Genomic DNA, 15,924 nt, shown 5'->3' on the forward strand with positions numbered 1-15,924 from the left:
AGCATAGTTTTGAGCAATCCCTTACTCTTGAACGAGTATTGTAAGCTGTATCCACTTAATTAAAGGGGGAAAAAAGGTGATCCTGACGGCGCCGCAGGCAGTTACATAACTGGATCACTTTCACCTTCAGAATAAAATACATTATATATTTCAGCGTTTTAAAGCAAAATCAAATTAAGATATGCATGTTTAAGAGGTAGTTCCTCTTTTTCTTTTTCTAAGATACACAATTTTAGATACACTGACAATTAATTTGAGTAGAGAGGAATAGAAATGGAGAGGTTAAATATAAACTACTGTTTAGAGTTAAAAATTAATTAATTTATTTATTAGTATTATTACTATTATTATTTTGATTTGTTTTTGCGATTTTGGTGCTTAGAAATTTATTCTAAGCGGGCAGCGGGCGAATAATATAGTTAATATAGCGGGAGCGGGTGGATGCGGAATAAAACCTTGTGGAATCGAGATTGGAAAAGCACTTTATTGTTATATCCTATGTAGACTATACTTCATCATCAAGCATGGGCGTCGGAAGCAAAATAAATGTGGGTGGGTCCTCCCCCAGAAAAATAAATACTTTAGTATATGCCATTTTCTGTAGCCTGGTGCCTTTTATTTAATGTTTTACACAATGCAAATACTCCATATTTACAAATATTACAAAAGACGGCTGTTCTGCAACATTTTCAGTGGCGTAAGTGATAATACGAGTAACATATCGTTTTTGACGCGGGAGAGCCGAGTTCGCATCCGCCTTATGGTGAAATCATTTTCGAAATCGTCTCCCTTTTCACTTATATCACATCGGAAAGGCATTTGTTTATTTGTTAATTAATGAAATAATTGAAAAGTTGAAATAAAGTATCAACTAGGGTTAGGTCACCTACCGTTAGTGTATCTGAGCACTATACTGTACTTTTAGGAGTGTTAATAATTAATTTTATTATTATTATTATTATTATTGTCTTTAGATTTGTTCTTACATTTTGATGCCGTACATTATTATGACGCACTGTCCATGCAGTTTTTTTTTTTTTTTTCTTAAAAACTAACTGAAGTGAAAGGGAAGAAACCCATGTAGATTTGGCCTAATGTCCATAAATACTATAGCCTAGTATTATATCCTAATATAGAAAATAATTTAGACAAATAAACAGAAGGCTCACTTTTGAAAACAATAAAGCTTAGCCATATGGCTGACAACGAATACAACAATTGTTAAGTATCAAAAGTGCTCCAGTGAGTTATGCAATTTTTTTCCACCTTTTTTTCTTTTTCTTTTTTTTTAAAGTGGAAAAGTAGTTCTTCTATTTCGGAGAAGTTCATTAAGTCTGTCTCTTAACAGCTTCCAGTCACGAACTGCGGGTTGAATCTCCGACCAACGATCAGTAAAAGTTTTTTTTTATTTTTTTTATTTTTTTTATTCATCTTTAAACAGCTCCGATTTACATCATTTTAGCCTGGAACTAGGCTTAAGTCTGTTCTGGGAAACCAAAGGGAAGTGTATTTTTTTATCAGTTTTCTGAAAAGTAGCCGTTAATGAGGCATCAGAGTTAAGCGGCATGCAGTAAAAGAGCGAAATGTTTATGAATGGCAGAGTGGGGGTGGGGTGGGGTGTTGAATGCTGTCTGTTGCCTTGTTGTAATCAACATTTGGAGACTTGGGGGTGCTGGGGGCGGATTCCGACTGCATTCAGTTGCATTTCGAATTCAGCATTCAAATGCATGCCAGGGAGAAGGGGAAAGCTTTCCTAACACGCTCCACTTTTTTCAAAACATTAGTGTCCAACCTTACACGCGGGTCAGTGGATATAAACAACCCGAACCCGACCGTTTTCAAATAACCCACCCGCAACTCGGACCGCAGAATAAAAAAAATAAATATTGTACCCGACCCGCCTCCTGACCCGTATGTTTAATACTAAAGTGATTAAGCTGTGGAGATGCAGTCTGAAATATCCCGACATCAGAAATCCATTGGTGTACAAGCTAAAAAATAAAATTAAAATAAAACAATGTGTCCTGTTGTAAAGTCGTTGCCGTATTGTTGTGTATGAAGTTCAGATGTTATTATTTTAAGAAATAGATATGTTTTAGGATTCTCCTTATTTTTGTTTTAGACATCCATCAATTACGGTGAATAAAAAAAATTCCGCGCTGGTGGAAACAAGACTTTCGCTTCTACTTTTGAGACCGGTGTTCTGACGTTTTTCTAAAAAAAATAAATAAATAAGAATTCAAAATTCAAAATTTATTGTCATAAAAACAGAAGGTGAATATAATTCAAAAATGTTAAGTATTTGCTGATTAAAGAAAACATGAAGGATGCCGCTTAATATTTGGCTTTTACGTGAACTTTAAAGCATATCCCTCATTCCATTTGTTTTCATTGTTTTGTAATCTTTATATTATTTTCGTGAAATGTATTTTTGCTCAACATGCATTTCTCGTGGCCACGAGTTTAATGAATAAACCAACCTGCGTGACATTAGTAACGCAGAATTATTTGAGATATTTCGTTTTGAGTTAAGAAATTGTTTGCCTATATTAATTGTTATAGAAATTAATACAATATTAAATAATTATACAGGCGATGCTGTATATGCTAATGCTGTCTGTGCGCAATGTAGACAGCTTTCACAAGTGTTTACATGTATTACATGTTGGCCTACTTCAAATTAAATAGCCCTGCAAGAAACATTTCATGTATCCCACAATCTTGTCCATTGACTGACCTTCTTTTTTTCCCATTATATTTGTATTATTCGTTTGTATTCGTTATTTTTTCCTTCATTTTGATCTCGTTATATAACATTCTGAATGTAAATGATACTGTAAAGGTGCTATGACTGGGGTTTTAACTGGAATGCAGTTTAAAGGTTAAATTTAACATATATTGTATTTTATTTAGTCTAACTAATAGACAAATAACTGAAGAGTGAATCATTCACATAGTTTCATTTGGAAATAATTTATCGTCACACAGTAAAATAGGCCTACATTCCTTCTCTTAACTAAAGAATTGAACATATAAAATATGAATTGAACATTTTATTTTGTTTAGTCCAATTAACAGACTAGACTATATAAATATTAAACTGTTTTACTGAGAAATGAATCATTCACGTAGTTTCATTTGTAAATGAAAACATCATGTATCGTCACACAAGGGGATAAATACAATCAAAAAGTCAAAACGTAATTGGCATAATTGTCAGGCGTTAAAAATAAATAGCCCTAACCAGGTATTGAAATAATAATAACCTATAATAAGAATAAATAATAAGTGATTTAGAGCTATCTACTTTTTTCTTTATTGTGAATCGCTTAACCTAAATAACTTTATATATGCTATTTGGCATATATTTAGCAAATATTGTGAACTACAATTATGCCAATAAAGTTTTGACTTTATGATTGTATTAATGCCCGTGTGTGACCATACGATTTACAAATGGAACGTGAATGATTCACTCGACAATGAAACACTATATAGGTTATAATTAGACTAAAAATGAATATATGCCATATAGTATAATCAAAGCTTTCATGGCATGTCAGCATTTATCATTTAGATTCGGAATGTTAAGAGATCGAAATTAAGGGGGACATACTGAATATAAACGAATAATACATTTATTACAGAAAAAAAGGATCAATTAATGGATAAGACTTAAGGATGCATAAAATGTTTCTTGCAGGGCTATTTAATTTGAAGTACTTGTATGTAATAAATTCTTGATAAACTTTTGAATGCTGTCTACATCGCGCACAGACATTCGCATATACAGCATTGCCTATTGTTAATATATAACTTAATATTGCATTAATTTCTATAACAATTAATAAAAACATTTCTTAACTCAAAATAAAAAATATTAATAAACCTATCTCTGATAATCCTGGGTTATGGTTACGCAGGTTTATTTATGCATTAAACATAAGGATGTCGTTACCTCGACAAAATAATCTTGTGGCCACGACATAATATGACATTCCCAGGAATTAATATCTCGTGGCAATGACAAAAAGTAATATGACGTTCCTACGAATTCATTTGTGTGGCCACGACAAACATAAGTGAACCGAAGGTGTCCCCTCCAGGTTACCGTACCTTTTAGTTTGCAGCAATGTTTTCAGCCTGCTCCAGTCCAGTGCGTTACATGACTGCCCCCTACTGATCATGTCTTTCCTATGTCATTGTATTTTCCGTGTTCCTTTGGAATACACCGGCGTCACGCGAGACCACTTTACTTCCCGCGCGCATTTTAAATGGCCAGATCTGTACACAGCCACGTCCATCTGTCCTGAGCACGAGTTTAGCATCCGGTTCGTTACATGTGAACGCGCTCTGGCGTAGTATACGCAAACGCCGTAAGGGGAAATCAGTGAAAAGTCCCGGATGAGTTTGCGCAAACGTAATCTTTTAGCTTTAAATCTGTTTGAACAATCAGGATAAGCGCAAGTAATTACCATTTTGAATAGCCGCTATACCCACAATCTCTGTGCACTGTGTGAACAATGAGTGTTGTATACATGCGACAGATCGCTTCCAGCGTTTGCGTATACTACACCAGAGCGCATGCTATCTATCTATCTATCTATCTATCTATCTATCTATCTATCTATCTATCTATCTATCTATCTATCTATCTATCTATCTATCTATCTATCTGTCTATCTGTCTATCTGTCTGTCATTCTATCTATCATTCTGTCTATAGTAAATACAGTAAATGCTGCTGATAGTGTTTTTGGTCCGACTAGAACTCATCCAGACTAGTCTGAGGTTGCTCCGGTTCCCCTGTGATATTTATTTCCTCTGTATCTGACCCAGAGCGAATCCTGTTGCTGAGCGACCGCCGCCGAATACTGATGTGAAGATGTGGATTGTCTTCATCCCATGATGCACTGGGTCAGTGTGACAGTGATAGATGTTGACCCGGCTGCAGAGTTAAAGAGAGCTCATCCCTGACGCTGGGCGTTCTCTCCCGCTGAGGAGGAGAGTGGCCAACAGTCTGGGGTTTAGACACACACACTTCCACACGCACACCTGCTGAGAGGGCAAGTGCTTTGTGAGGTCCAGTCATCCACACATAATGTGGTGCACCCACAGCTGTTAACGCAAAGACCTCACGCACACAAACACACCTCACACTTAACCGATCAATAATAATCACATCATGGAGAAATTCATTCGCTCTGTCTTTGAGGAGACCTCTCTATTGACCACACTGTTATTTTCTCTTACACACAGCCATACAGACACACACATCTCTATCTGTTTTGAAACAGGTTATTTTTGGTTTGAGATTAACATAGTATTTAAATAACATAATATTATTTTGAATTAGCTTTTGATTTTAATTATTTAAAATTTTGTTTGGATTTATATGTTTATAAGTTTATATGCTTTTGTCATTTTTAGTTTGTAAATATTTCTGTTTAGCTTTGTTTTTATTTTAGTTTTTTAGTGTTTTAGTTATTCACCAATGCAAAAATGTACATTTTAAGTTTTTAATCTTTATATTTTAATTTAGCTTTTTTTTTTTTTTAGCTTTTTAAATAGATTTTCTTTAGTTTTAGTTAAAAACAACAACAAATGTTCATCATTAAATTTCAGACTGATGCACGAATGAATCATTCAGCCCAATTTTAAACTGATTTGAATGATTCTTTGGAGAGAACTGACATAAAATAGAGATTAAAAAATAAAATTGCTATGGGTTGTAAGCGTTTTACTCTACATAAAAGTCATATTTATTCAATCCTCACAATTTATTTTGTGAGGGTTATTTAGTCTAAGATGTTTTATTTTGATTGATACATTTCCATTAGATTTCCAACATAATTATATGGCAGTATTAACACTTTTGTATTGTTTTAATTTCCAGTTTAAAACAGTATAATTTTATTAGTTATTATTTATATTTTATTGTATAAGTTTAATATGTAGAATTGTTTTTAATTTAAATAGTTTTAATTTATTTTTAATTCTTTTTTTATATTTAGCTTTATTTTGTAGTAGTATAAGTCATTTAACTTAAACTTATTTCAGTTGATAGCCAATGCAAATTTTACTAAATTAAAATGTAACTAATATTAATGTCTAATTTTGTTTTAGCTATATTTCAGATTTTTAAATCATCTTAGTTCATACTAACAACACTGGTTCATCATTCAGATCAATTTTTGAATTATTCGCTCCCAAACTGTTCATCACTATGGGTTGTGAACAAGTATTATTCTACAAAAAAATTATTGTTTCGCTAGTTACATGTATTGTAGCAGAGCATAATGATGAAGATTCATTACAGAAAATTCCATGCCTTTTCTAGGCCTACAAAACCATTTTTGTCCTTGATGTTGTCTATGAGTGTGGAAACCCACAATAAGAGTTATCTTTGAGAAATGTCACACACAGAATTGCTGAGTTAAGAGGTTTTCTTTAAGTGTTTGAGATCCATTCTCTTCCACGAGTTGTTGGCGGCGTTAGCGTGAGCGCAGGCCTCATTGTAGCGCTAATGAGCATCATTAATTTCTGCGTGTTGACTGACCTCTGATGCCCGCTCAGCCCCGACCACACCATTACACTCACAAATAAAAGGTTTGGTGGTTTTCACACATTTTTAAACGCATCCTGCTTTGCCTCGGAGCTCTTCCTGTCTCAGACTCCCTTTCAAATGCTAATAAGCGACGCAGACTCATCGTTTACAGTGTGTAGGCTGTCGCGGTACATGCCTTCCTCTTCATAATCAAAGCGCTCACCGGGCAGTGACCGCCGGGCTCGGCTGCCCGCGATGCTTGCTTGTATTCCCGAGGGTCTTGAGTTTGAATTCTGCTCAGAGCTTGACGTGAAGCCCATCACATCCAGCTAGCACACTCTGTTAGCAAAGATGCCGCAGGTTCTTGAGTGCACATCTGACTCATGGAACATGAGAAATGAAGGATGCCATCTGAAATATCTGTTTCTCATATTGTTCTGTTAATTTTGCCATTCTTAGGCCATGCATGCTTTTCTGTAAACGTACATATAAGATATTCATATTTCATATGTCCATTTATAGCATTTATTGACGTCAGAACCACTACACTTCAGAATATATGGGCTTGCAGTCTTATTAATAATTGGTCATTTCATTATTGAACATTATAGTATGTCTATGTTGTACATCAAAATTAGTACTTTGTACTTGTTTTAAATTAAAAATGTGACCCTGGACCACAAAAGCACTCTTAAGTAGCATGGGTATATTTGTAGCAATAGCCAAAAATACATGAAAAAAATACAAATACAAAAATACAATAGTGTCTCTTATGACTGGTTTTGTGGTCTATGGTTACAAATAATGCCAGTGCAGTTGTTTGTTTGTTCATTTATTCATCCATTCATTGCTGGGCCAATTTCTACTGTGTTTATGAGAGTGCAAATTTATCCTTTACTGACTGGGAAAAAAAGTGACACTGAACCACAAAACCAGTCTTAAGTAGCACGGGGGTATATATGTAACAGCAGCCAAAATACATTGTATGGGTCAAAATGATAGATTTTTCTTTTATGCCAAAATCATAACGATCTTGTTCCATGAAGATATTTTGTAAATGATCTTACTTTAAAGGTAATTTTCTCAATATTTGGATTTTTTTGCACCTTCAGATTCCAGATGTTTTAATAGCTGTATCGGCCAAATATTGTCCTTTCCTAACAAACCATATATCAATGGAAAGTTCATTTATTTAGATTCCACGTAAATCTTAATTTCAACTTCATTTGGACAATTTTAAAGGATTTTTTGCACTGTTAGATTCCAGTTTTCAAATATTGTCTCTTATGACTGGTTTTGTGGTCCATGTCACAAATAACAGTTGTTTGTTTGTTTGTTCATTCATTCATTCATTCAGTAATTCCTCTGCCATTTTTTGGGGCCACTGTATTTATGAGAGTACAAATTTATTTATTTACTTTAAAGGTGATTTTTTTTTCCCAATATTTAGACTTTTATGCACCCTCAAATTCCAGATTTTCAAATATCTGTATCTTGGCCAAATATTGCCCTATTCTAACAAACCACACATCAATGGAAAGTTCATTTATTCAGCTTTCATGTATATGTATAAATCTCAATTATATATGCAGTGCTTTTTTGTGTTTGCAGCGTTTTTTTATGTTTGCAGCGCATTTTTGTGTTTGCAGCGCGTTTCCGTATTTGTATTTCCGTTGCGAGGATTTGCAGCGCCTGTGTTGTCAAACTAATGAAGATGTTTTTTTTTAATTTGTTGTCATTTTTTTCTGTTTGCATGTGTTTTCTTAAGTTGCAGCACGTTGAGCTCTCTCGGCCACCATACTTTTAGCATCATTTTAGGTGCATATACATGGAAAGGCAGTTTCCTGTGCCATACTGTGAACGTAAGGACATGTTCTGTGAGGAACGAAAAGCTCAAAAGGGTGTAGAAGGAATTTCAGCCTCTGTCCCCCTGGGTGGGGGAGCCCACCAAGCACAATCTCAATGATTTTCCTCATGTGATGTTCATGATGCGCATTTGACCAATAATCTTGGTTACTTGCCCAAAATTCCTCAAAAATCTCCTTCCTTGGAATTATCAACATGTGTTCTTTTGTGTTAATGTTGCAAGCTGTTTTAGGCTTCTAGTTACTTGGTTGTTTCAAGCTGGCTGGCACCAGGGTATCAAACGTCAGATTTATGACAGGGCCTCTTGTGGAATTTGAGACTGTAGAAGTGTTTTAACTTCTAATTGAATCCCCTGAATTGTCTGATTCGTGCTGAGACGCTACACCACTTACAAATACTCTTACTGATATATATTAGTGGTGGGCATAGATAACTTTTTTTAATCTAGATTAATCTCACAGTAATCTTGGAATTAATATAGATTAATCTAGATTAAAATGGCTAATTTGAATTCTACTGAAGGCATTCAGAATATGTGTGCTACCCAAATAATGACTAAAAGTAAGTCTTTGAGAACGGGTTTCTCAAGCCAGGTGGCGCATTAGACCAGGGTCCAAAATGCATCACAAACTGCTTGACAATTGCATTTACAACACAATTAACTATACAAACTTGTGTAACCAACTATTCCTACACTGCATGTACTTCTGCGTAAAAGGCTGCGCGACGTGCGCGTTGCAGTTAAATACACAGACGTGCACGGGCATGGATATCTGCGTGCGTAGTTAAACTGCGTTGCTTTTAGAAGCGTCAATTCAGTTGTTGCATATAGTCTAATGTCTTTATTTCGGGATTATCAAAGTAAATTATAACTCAAATTTGAGATTTTACTGGGGCACAGTAGATTTTCACTGGGGCACGTGCCCCAATAAAAAGGGTCTAGCAACGCCCCGGCCCTGAAGCAAACCCGGCGGCTTCATAGCTGCATCCATGTTAGCATGTCATGTTTGATGTGGTAATTTCACAGTAGGCATACACACAGGTTTGAAGACTCGTTCTCACCCCCTACAGTGCAATTCGGCTAGGTATACATCTGCGCTAAAATATCAAGGTGAAAGTCATCATAGCTTGCGTAGTATAGACTCCCAACCCAACTTTGAGAATAGATTAACGCCAATATTTTTTTTATATACCTGATAAGAGTCTTACATTAACGCAGCACGTTAACGCCGATAACGGCCCACCACTAATATATATCCTACCATAAATATATAAAAACTTCATTTTTGATTAGTAATATGCTTTGCTAAGAACTTCATATGGACAACTTTAAAGGCAATTTTCTCAGCATTTAGATTTTTTGCACCCTCAGATTCTAGATTTTCAAATAGTTGTATCTCGGCCAAATATTTTCTCTAATGACTGGTTTTGTGGTCCATGGTCACAAATTACGTCAGTACAGTTATTTGTTTGTTTGTTCATTCATTCATCCATTAATTCCTCTGCCAATTTTCGGGGCCACTGTATTTATGAGAGTGCAATTTTTTTCTCTTACTTTAAAGTTTTTATATATATATATATTTTGATATGTTTTGCACCTTCAGATTCCAGATTTCCAAGTAGCTGTATCTTGGCCTAATATTGTCCTTTCCGAACAAACCATACATCTATGGAAAGTTAATTTATTCAGCTTTCATGTATGTGTATAAATCTTAGTTTCAAAGAATTTAGATTTCCTAATGTAAATATATCAAAACTTAAGTTTTAATTAGTAATATGCTTTGCTAAGAACTTAATTTGGACAACTTTAAAGATCTTGTTCCATGAGGATATTTAGTAAATTTCCTACCATAAATATCTAAACATCCTCCATACATCAATGGAAAGTTCATTTATTCAGCTTTCATGTGATGTATAAATCTAATTTTTTTTAAGTTATGTTTTGTAGTCCAGGGTCACGAATAGGTTAAGTTGTAGCATAATTTTAGTTTGTTTCCTGTACTGTATATGCTAAAGAGGGAATTGTAAAGTGAAAATGTAAAGATCTGCTTTTCGCTCTGTTCTTTAGCTCCTGCAAATGCTCAGATTGTCCATTCTGGGCAGACGTGTGTGGTGAAGGAGGACAACATCAGTGAAAGGATCTACACCATCAGAGAAGGCGACACGTTAGTTCTTCAGTGTCTGGTCAAAGGACACCCGCGACCTCAGGTGAACACAAACACACTTTCACTAGTGTAGAGGTCCCCGACCCAATACCTGGGTGAAAGAACACAAAATGACTCTAGGCTAGATGCAATCCCACTGTATTATTTAAAACACTGTTTTCCCACACAGTGCAGGTGAATAGGGTAAAAAAATTTAACTAATAGTTATCGCCTTATTCTTCGCCAAAATTCTTGTTTAATGTTTTAGACATATTAGAGTCAAATGTTTTTACAGAGGGAATTTTCGGTGTGTCATTGTGTCCCAATAATTCAGAAAATACCATAAATCAGTGCCATAATTCAGAAAATATTTACAACAGACAGAAAACACAATTTCGCAATTTCAGGGGAATAAAATGTTGTATATAATCAAGCAAATTATATATGAACAAATTCCACTGTAAAAAAAACCTTCTGGATATAGACAGGAATAAAAATTTCAAGTTTGGTGTGTGTAAGTGCTACTGAAGTAGAGATTTAAAATGCTATAAAGAAACACTTGACAGTGTCTTTTGGATGTTGGTGCATGAAAAAACTGCATTTTTGCCTGCACTGTCTCCCCTTAAGAGACACTATCCAAATTTAAATATGTGACCCTAGGCCACAAAACCAGTCTTAAGTAGCACAGGTATATTTGTAGCAATAGCCAAAAATACATTGTATGGGTCAAAATAATTGATTTCTGTTTTATGGCAAAATTCATTAGGATATTAAGTAAAGATCATGTTCCATGGTGATATGTTGTAAATTTCCTACCGTAAATATATCAAAATGTAATTTTTTATTAATAATATGCATTGCTAGTAATGTAATTTGGTGAATTTTAAGGCGATTTTCTCAATATTTAGATTTTTTTTGCACCCTCAGATTTCAGATTCAGATAGTTGTATCTGAGCCAAATATTGTCCTATCCTAACCAACCATACATCTATGAAAAGCTTATTTACTAGCTTTCAGATGGTGAATAAATCTCAATTAAAAAAATTACCCTTATGACTGGTCTAGGGTCATATTAAAGTGGACATCTTTGGTCCATATTTGTGATAGACAGTGCAGGCCAATATGTTATTTGTAGCATCTTATACTGTATAAGAAGTACATTTCTCCAAGAGAACATCTCTCAAAAAGTGCACCTGTCAAAAAAAAAAAAATAAAAAAAATAAATAAATAATAAAAGAGAGAGAGAGAGAACACAAAGACACAGCATGATTTTGTTCTTCATGTTTTTGTTTTGGTAGCTTAATGTGAGGAACATTTGTCATATTTTTTGACACATGGAGTTGTTGAAAGAAAACACTTTTGGCATTCTACACTAAACTCTAATGGTAAACCTTTCACAGAGTTAAAAGTTAGAAACAGGCAAGGTATGTTTGCTTCAGCAGACTAATTTAAAATATTCTAAATTCTTTACTGTTTAATAAAAAAGATTACAATTAAATTAAATAGATAATAGATATTTTTATATATTCATTTTTTTCTTTTCTTTTTTTTTAATCAAATTGCATATTCTAAAAATACAAATTATATATACTACTAGTCAAAAGTTTTTGAACAGTAAGAATTGTAATGTTTTGCTTACGAAGCTTGCATTTATTTGGTCCAAATTACAGCAAATATAGTAAAATAATTTTACTATTTAAAATACATGTTTTCTATTTGAATATATTTTAAAAATGTAATTTATTTCTGTGATCAAAGCATCATTAGTGTCACATGATCCATCAGAAATCATTCTAATATGCTGATTGGCTGTTCAAGAAACATTTCTTCCTATTATTATCATCAATATTTAAAACAGGTGAGTAAATTTTTTCAGGTTTTTAAATACATTTTAAAATATATTCAAAAAGAAAACTGTTATTTTAAATAGTAAAAATATTTTAGAATTGTACTGTTTTGGCTGTATTTTGCATCAAACGCAGGCTTGCTAAGCAGAAGAGACTTTAAAAATACATTAAAAATCTTACTGTTCATAAACTTTTGTCTGGTACTATATATAAACACACATAAATTATACAATTTATATCAAATTACAATTATAAGAAAGCATACAATTAAATTATATATGTATGTAATTTAATCAAAATAATGCAATTCAAATAAACAATTAAATAAATATAAATAACAGTGTATTATTCATTTATTTTTTAATCAAATTATGCATAATTTAAATGGTAAGAAAATCTGTTACAATAATTGATATATATGTCTTGCATACACAGCCACACAAAATATGTTAAAGAATAGTTCACCCAAAAATGAAAATTCTGTCATTAATTGCTAACCCACATGTCGTTCCAAACCTGTAAGACCTTTGTTCGTCTTTGGAACACAAATTAAGACATTCGTGATGAAATCCGAGAGCTTTCTGACCCTGTATAGACAGCAATGCAACTACCACAATCACGGCCTAGAAAGGTGGTAAGGACATTGTTAAAAAATCCGTCATAGAATAAATAGAAGAATAAAGCTGTTATCTTTGTATTCTTATACAAAGTGTATTCTCATAGCTTCATAAAATTACAATTGAACCACTGATGTCACATGGACTATTTTAACGATGTCCTTACTACGGTTCTGGGCCTTATATGTGGTAGTACCGTTGCTGTCTGTGCAAGATCAGAAAGCTTGGATTTCATCTAAAATACCTTATTTTGTGTTCCAAAGATGAATAACGGTCTTACAGGTTTTAAATAACATGAGGGTGAATAATTGAAAGTTTTGGGTGAACTATCCCTTTAACATGTTTTCGAGAGGTCATCATTGACACACAGAGCCCTCAGGAACCACTGTACCCCTGTACGAACCGTACAGTTTTAGTGCGTATGCGTGTCACGTATCTGATAACAGATGACTGCAGACACTGAAGGAGAGAGGGTCTGTCAGTGGACTTTAGTTTTTTTTTGTGAGGCTCGTGTTGGCGTGTGAGTGTGTGTTATATAAGGTAAGGGTGAGCTGATAACAGTAGGAGGTGTGAAGAGCGTGGCTCCCACAGGCGCTCTGTCCACTGCCATCAGATCACTTATTAAAGACCCTCATACACACACACGCATCCTCCCGACGACCTGTCTACATATATTAGTGCTCCAGGTTGCATCAGCAGAACACCCGATCTGATCTAAATTCCATCAGTTTTCCCTCCCGCCGTCCTGCCAACGAGTGCACGGAATAAAAAAGTTGCTATTCCATAACATGATCCACGATTTCCATTAGAAATGTCAGGACATTACGATGACAACAGGCTGAATATAGGAGTGTAATATAGAGTGTGAATATAGTCACAGTGTCTGAATATAAACTAATGAGGATATTACTGCATGTACTGTCGGACGTTATTGCCTGCGGTGCCGGGCCTTCACGGGTCACTAGATAGTCTACTTGTGTGTGTGTGTGTGTGTGTGTGTGTGTGTGTGTGTGTGTGTGTGTGTGACTGGATTTTGTTTGTCTTGAAAGCTCATGCATTGAATGTGTATTGGTGTATTTTGCCCTTCACTGAATTGTAGATGTTTATATTGAGGTTGATGTGTGTTTGCAATCTGAATATACTTTATGTATAAAAGTACTGTTTGTAGTAAGGCAGACGATTGATTGTCAGTTTGGCGTGTTTGTGTAACCGTCAGTGGAGTATAGGCTCATTGACAGAATCTACGCCTAATATCGATTCTAAATTATTCTAAACATAGGAACTGAATAAAAACAAGTGTGATGGTATAAAAACAGTATGTTTAGCCAATCTTAAAAATGAAAAAAAAACTTGAATCAGATTTAATTTTAGTTCTATTCATCTTAGAGAAATCTGGTTTGTTTTCTGTATGTACACTAACAGTCAAGTTTTTGAACAGATTTTTAATGTTGTTTGAAGAAGTCTCTTCTGCTCACCAAGCCTGCATTTATTTGATTTAAAGTACAGCAAAAACATTAAAAATGTGAAATATTTTTACTATTTAAAATAACTGTTGTTCAAATGTAATTTATTCCTGTGATTTCAAAGCTGAATTTTTAGCATTATTTCTGCAGTCACATTATCTTTCTGAAATTATTCAAATATTCTGATTTGCTTCTCAAAAACATTTATTATTATTATTATTATTATTATGTTAAAAACAACTGAGTAGAATTCTTTCAGGTTTTCTTGGTGAATAGAAAGTTCAGAAGAACAGCATTTATCTGAAATAGAAATCTTTTGTAACATTATACATGTCTTTATCATCACTTTTGATCAATTCAAAGCATCCTTGATGAATAAAAATATTAATTTCTATAATATCTTTCCCAAAATTTTACTGACTCACGCTTTCAAATGGTATAATGTTACATGTTAAAAGCTGTTATGTCCGATAAATGCTGATCTTTGGATCTTTCTATTTATCTAAAAATCCTTAAAAAAAAGTTGTAAATATTGATAATGACAATAAAAATGTTTCTTGAGCAGGAAATCAGCGTGTCAGAATGATTTCTGAAAGATCATGTGACACTGAAGTAGTGATGTGGAAAATTTAACTTTGATCACAGGAATAAATTATATTTTAAAATATATTCAAATAGAAAGCAGTTATTTTAAATAGTAAAAATATTTCAAAATATTACTGATTTTGCAGTGTTTTGGATCAAAAAAAAATGCAGGCTTGGTGAGCACAAAAAAATGAAAAATAATACAGTTCAAAAACTTTTGACTCAGTAAGTAAGATTATTTGTATAAGAAATTAATAGTTTTATTTAGCAAGGATGCATTAAAATAATCAAAAGTGACAATAAAGACATTTATGTTACCAAAGATTTTAAATAAATACTGTTCTTTGGTTTTCAGGACAGCTGTTTTCAAAATTGATAATAATAAAAAATGTTTTTGAGCAGCAAATCAGCATATTAGAATGATTTCTGACAGATAATGTGACACTGAAGACTGGAGTAATGATGCTGAAAATTTAGCTTTGCATCATGTTTCTACTATATTTGTGTTTAAATAAATGCAGCCTTGGTGAGACTTCTTTTAAAAGCATCAAATCTTGGAAGTGCTTTGTACATCGATGCTAGAATGTTTTAGCACTCTGGAGTGTATTTAATAACTTAATGTGTCATAATTGTTCAAATTTGCTTGTAACGTGATGTATTGAGTACTCAAATGGCTGCATCATAGTATTTATATACAATATAGAGCAGATATTGGTGGCTACTTTATTTTCATTTTTTTGTTCAGTATTAACCCTTAGATGACCATTTGATCTGTGATAGGTTGACTGTAGATGATGATGTTAATGCTGGGAAAGCGATCTGGGCTGATGGGGACATTGGGTTGTGTTGTGTGTGC

At 33.7% G+C, this 15,924-nt stretch overlaps 1 protein-coding gene across 1 annotated transcript in view; it reads left to right on the forward strand.

The window, feature by feature from the left end:
- mdga1 (MAM domain containing glycosylphosphatidylinositol anchor 1) overlaps positions 1-15,924 on the forward strand; it is a 287,756-nt gene that overhangs the window by 71,398 nt on the left and 200,434 nt on the right. The window contains exon 2 of the mRNA XM_073834571.1: positions 10,481-10,620. Coding sequence (XP_073690672.1) covers positions 10,481-10,620 — 140 coding nt within the window. The remainder of the gene's footprint in view (positions 1-10,480; positions 10,621-15,924) is intronic.

This window comes from Garra rufa, chromosome 2, assembly GCF_049309525.1.
Source record: "Garra rufa chromosome 2, GarRuf1.0, whole genome shotgun sequence".
NCBI lineage: Eukaryota > Metazoa > Chordata > Actinopteri > Cypriniformes > Cyprinidae > Garra > Garra rufa.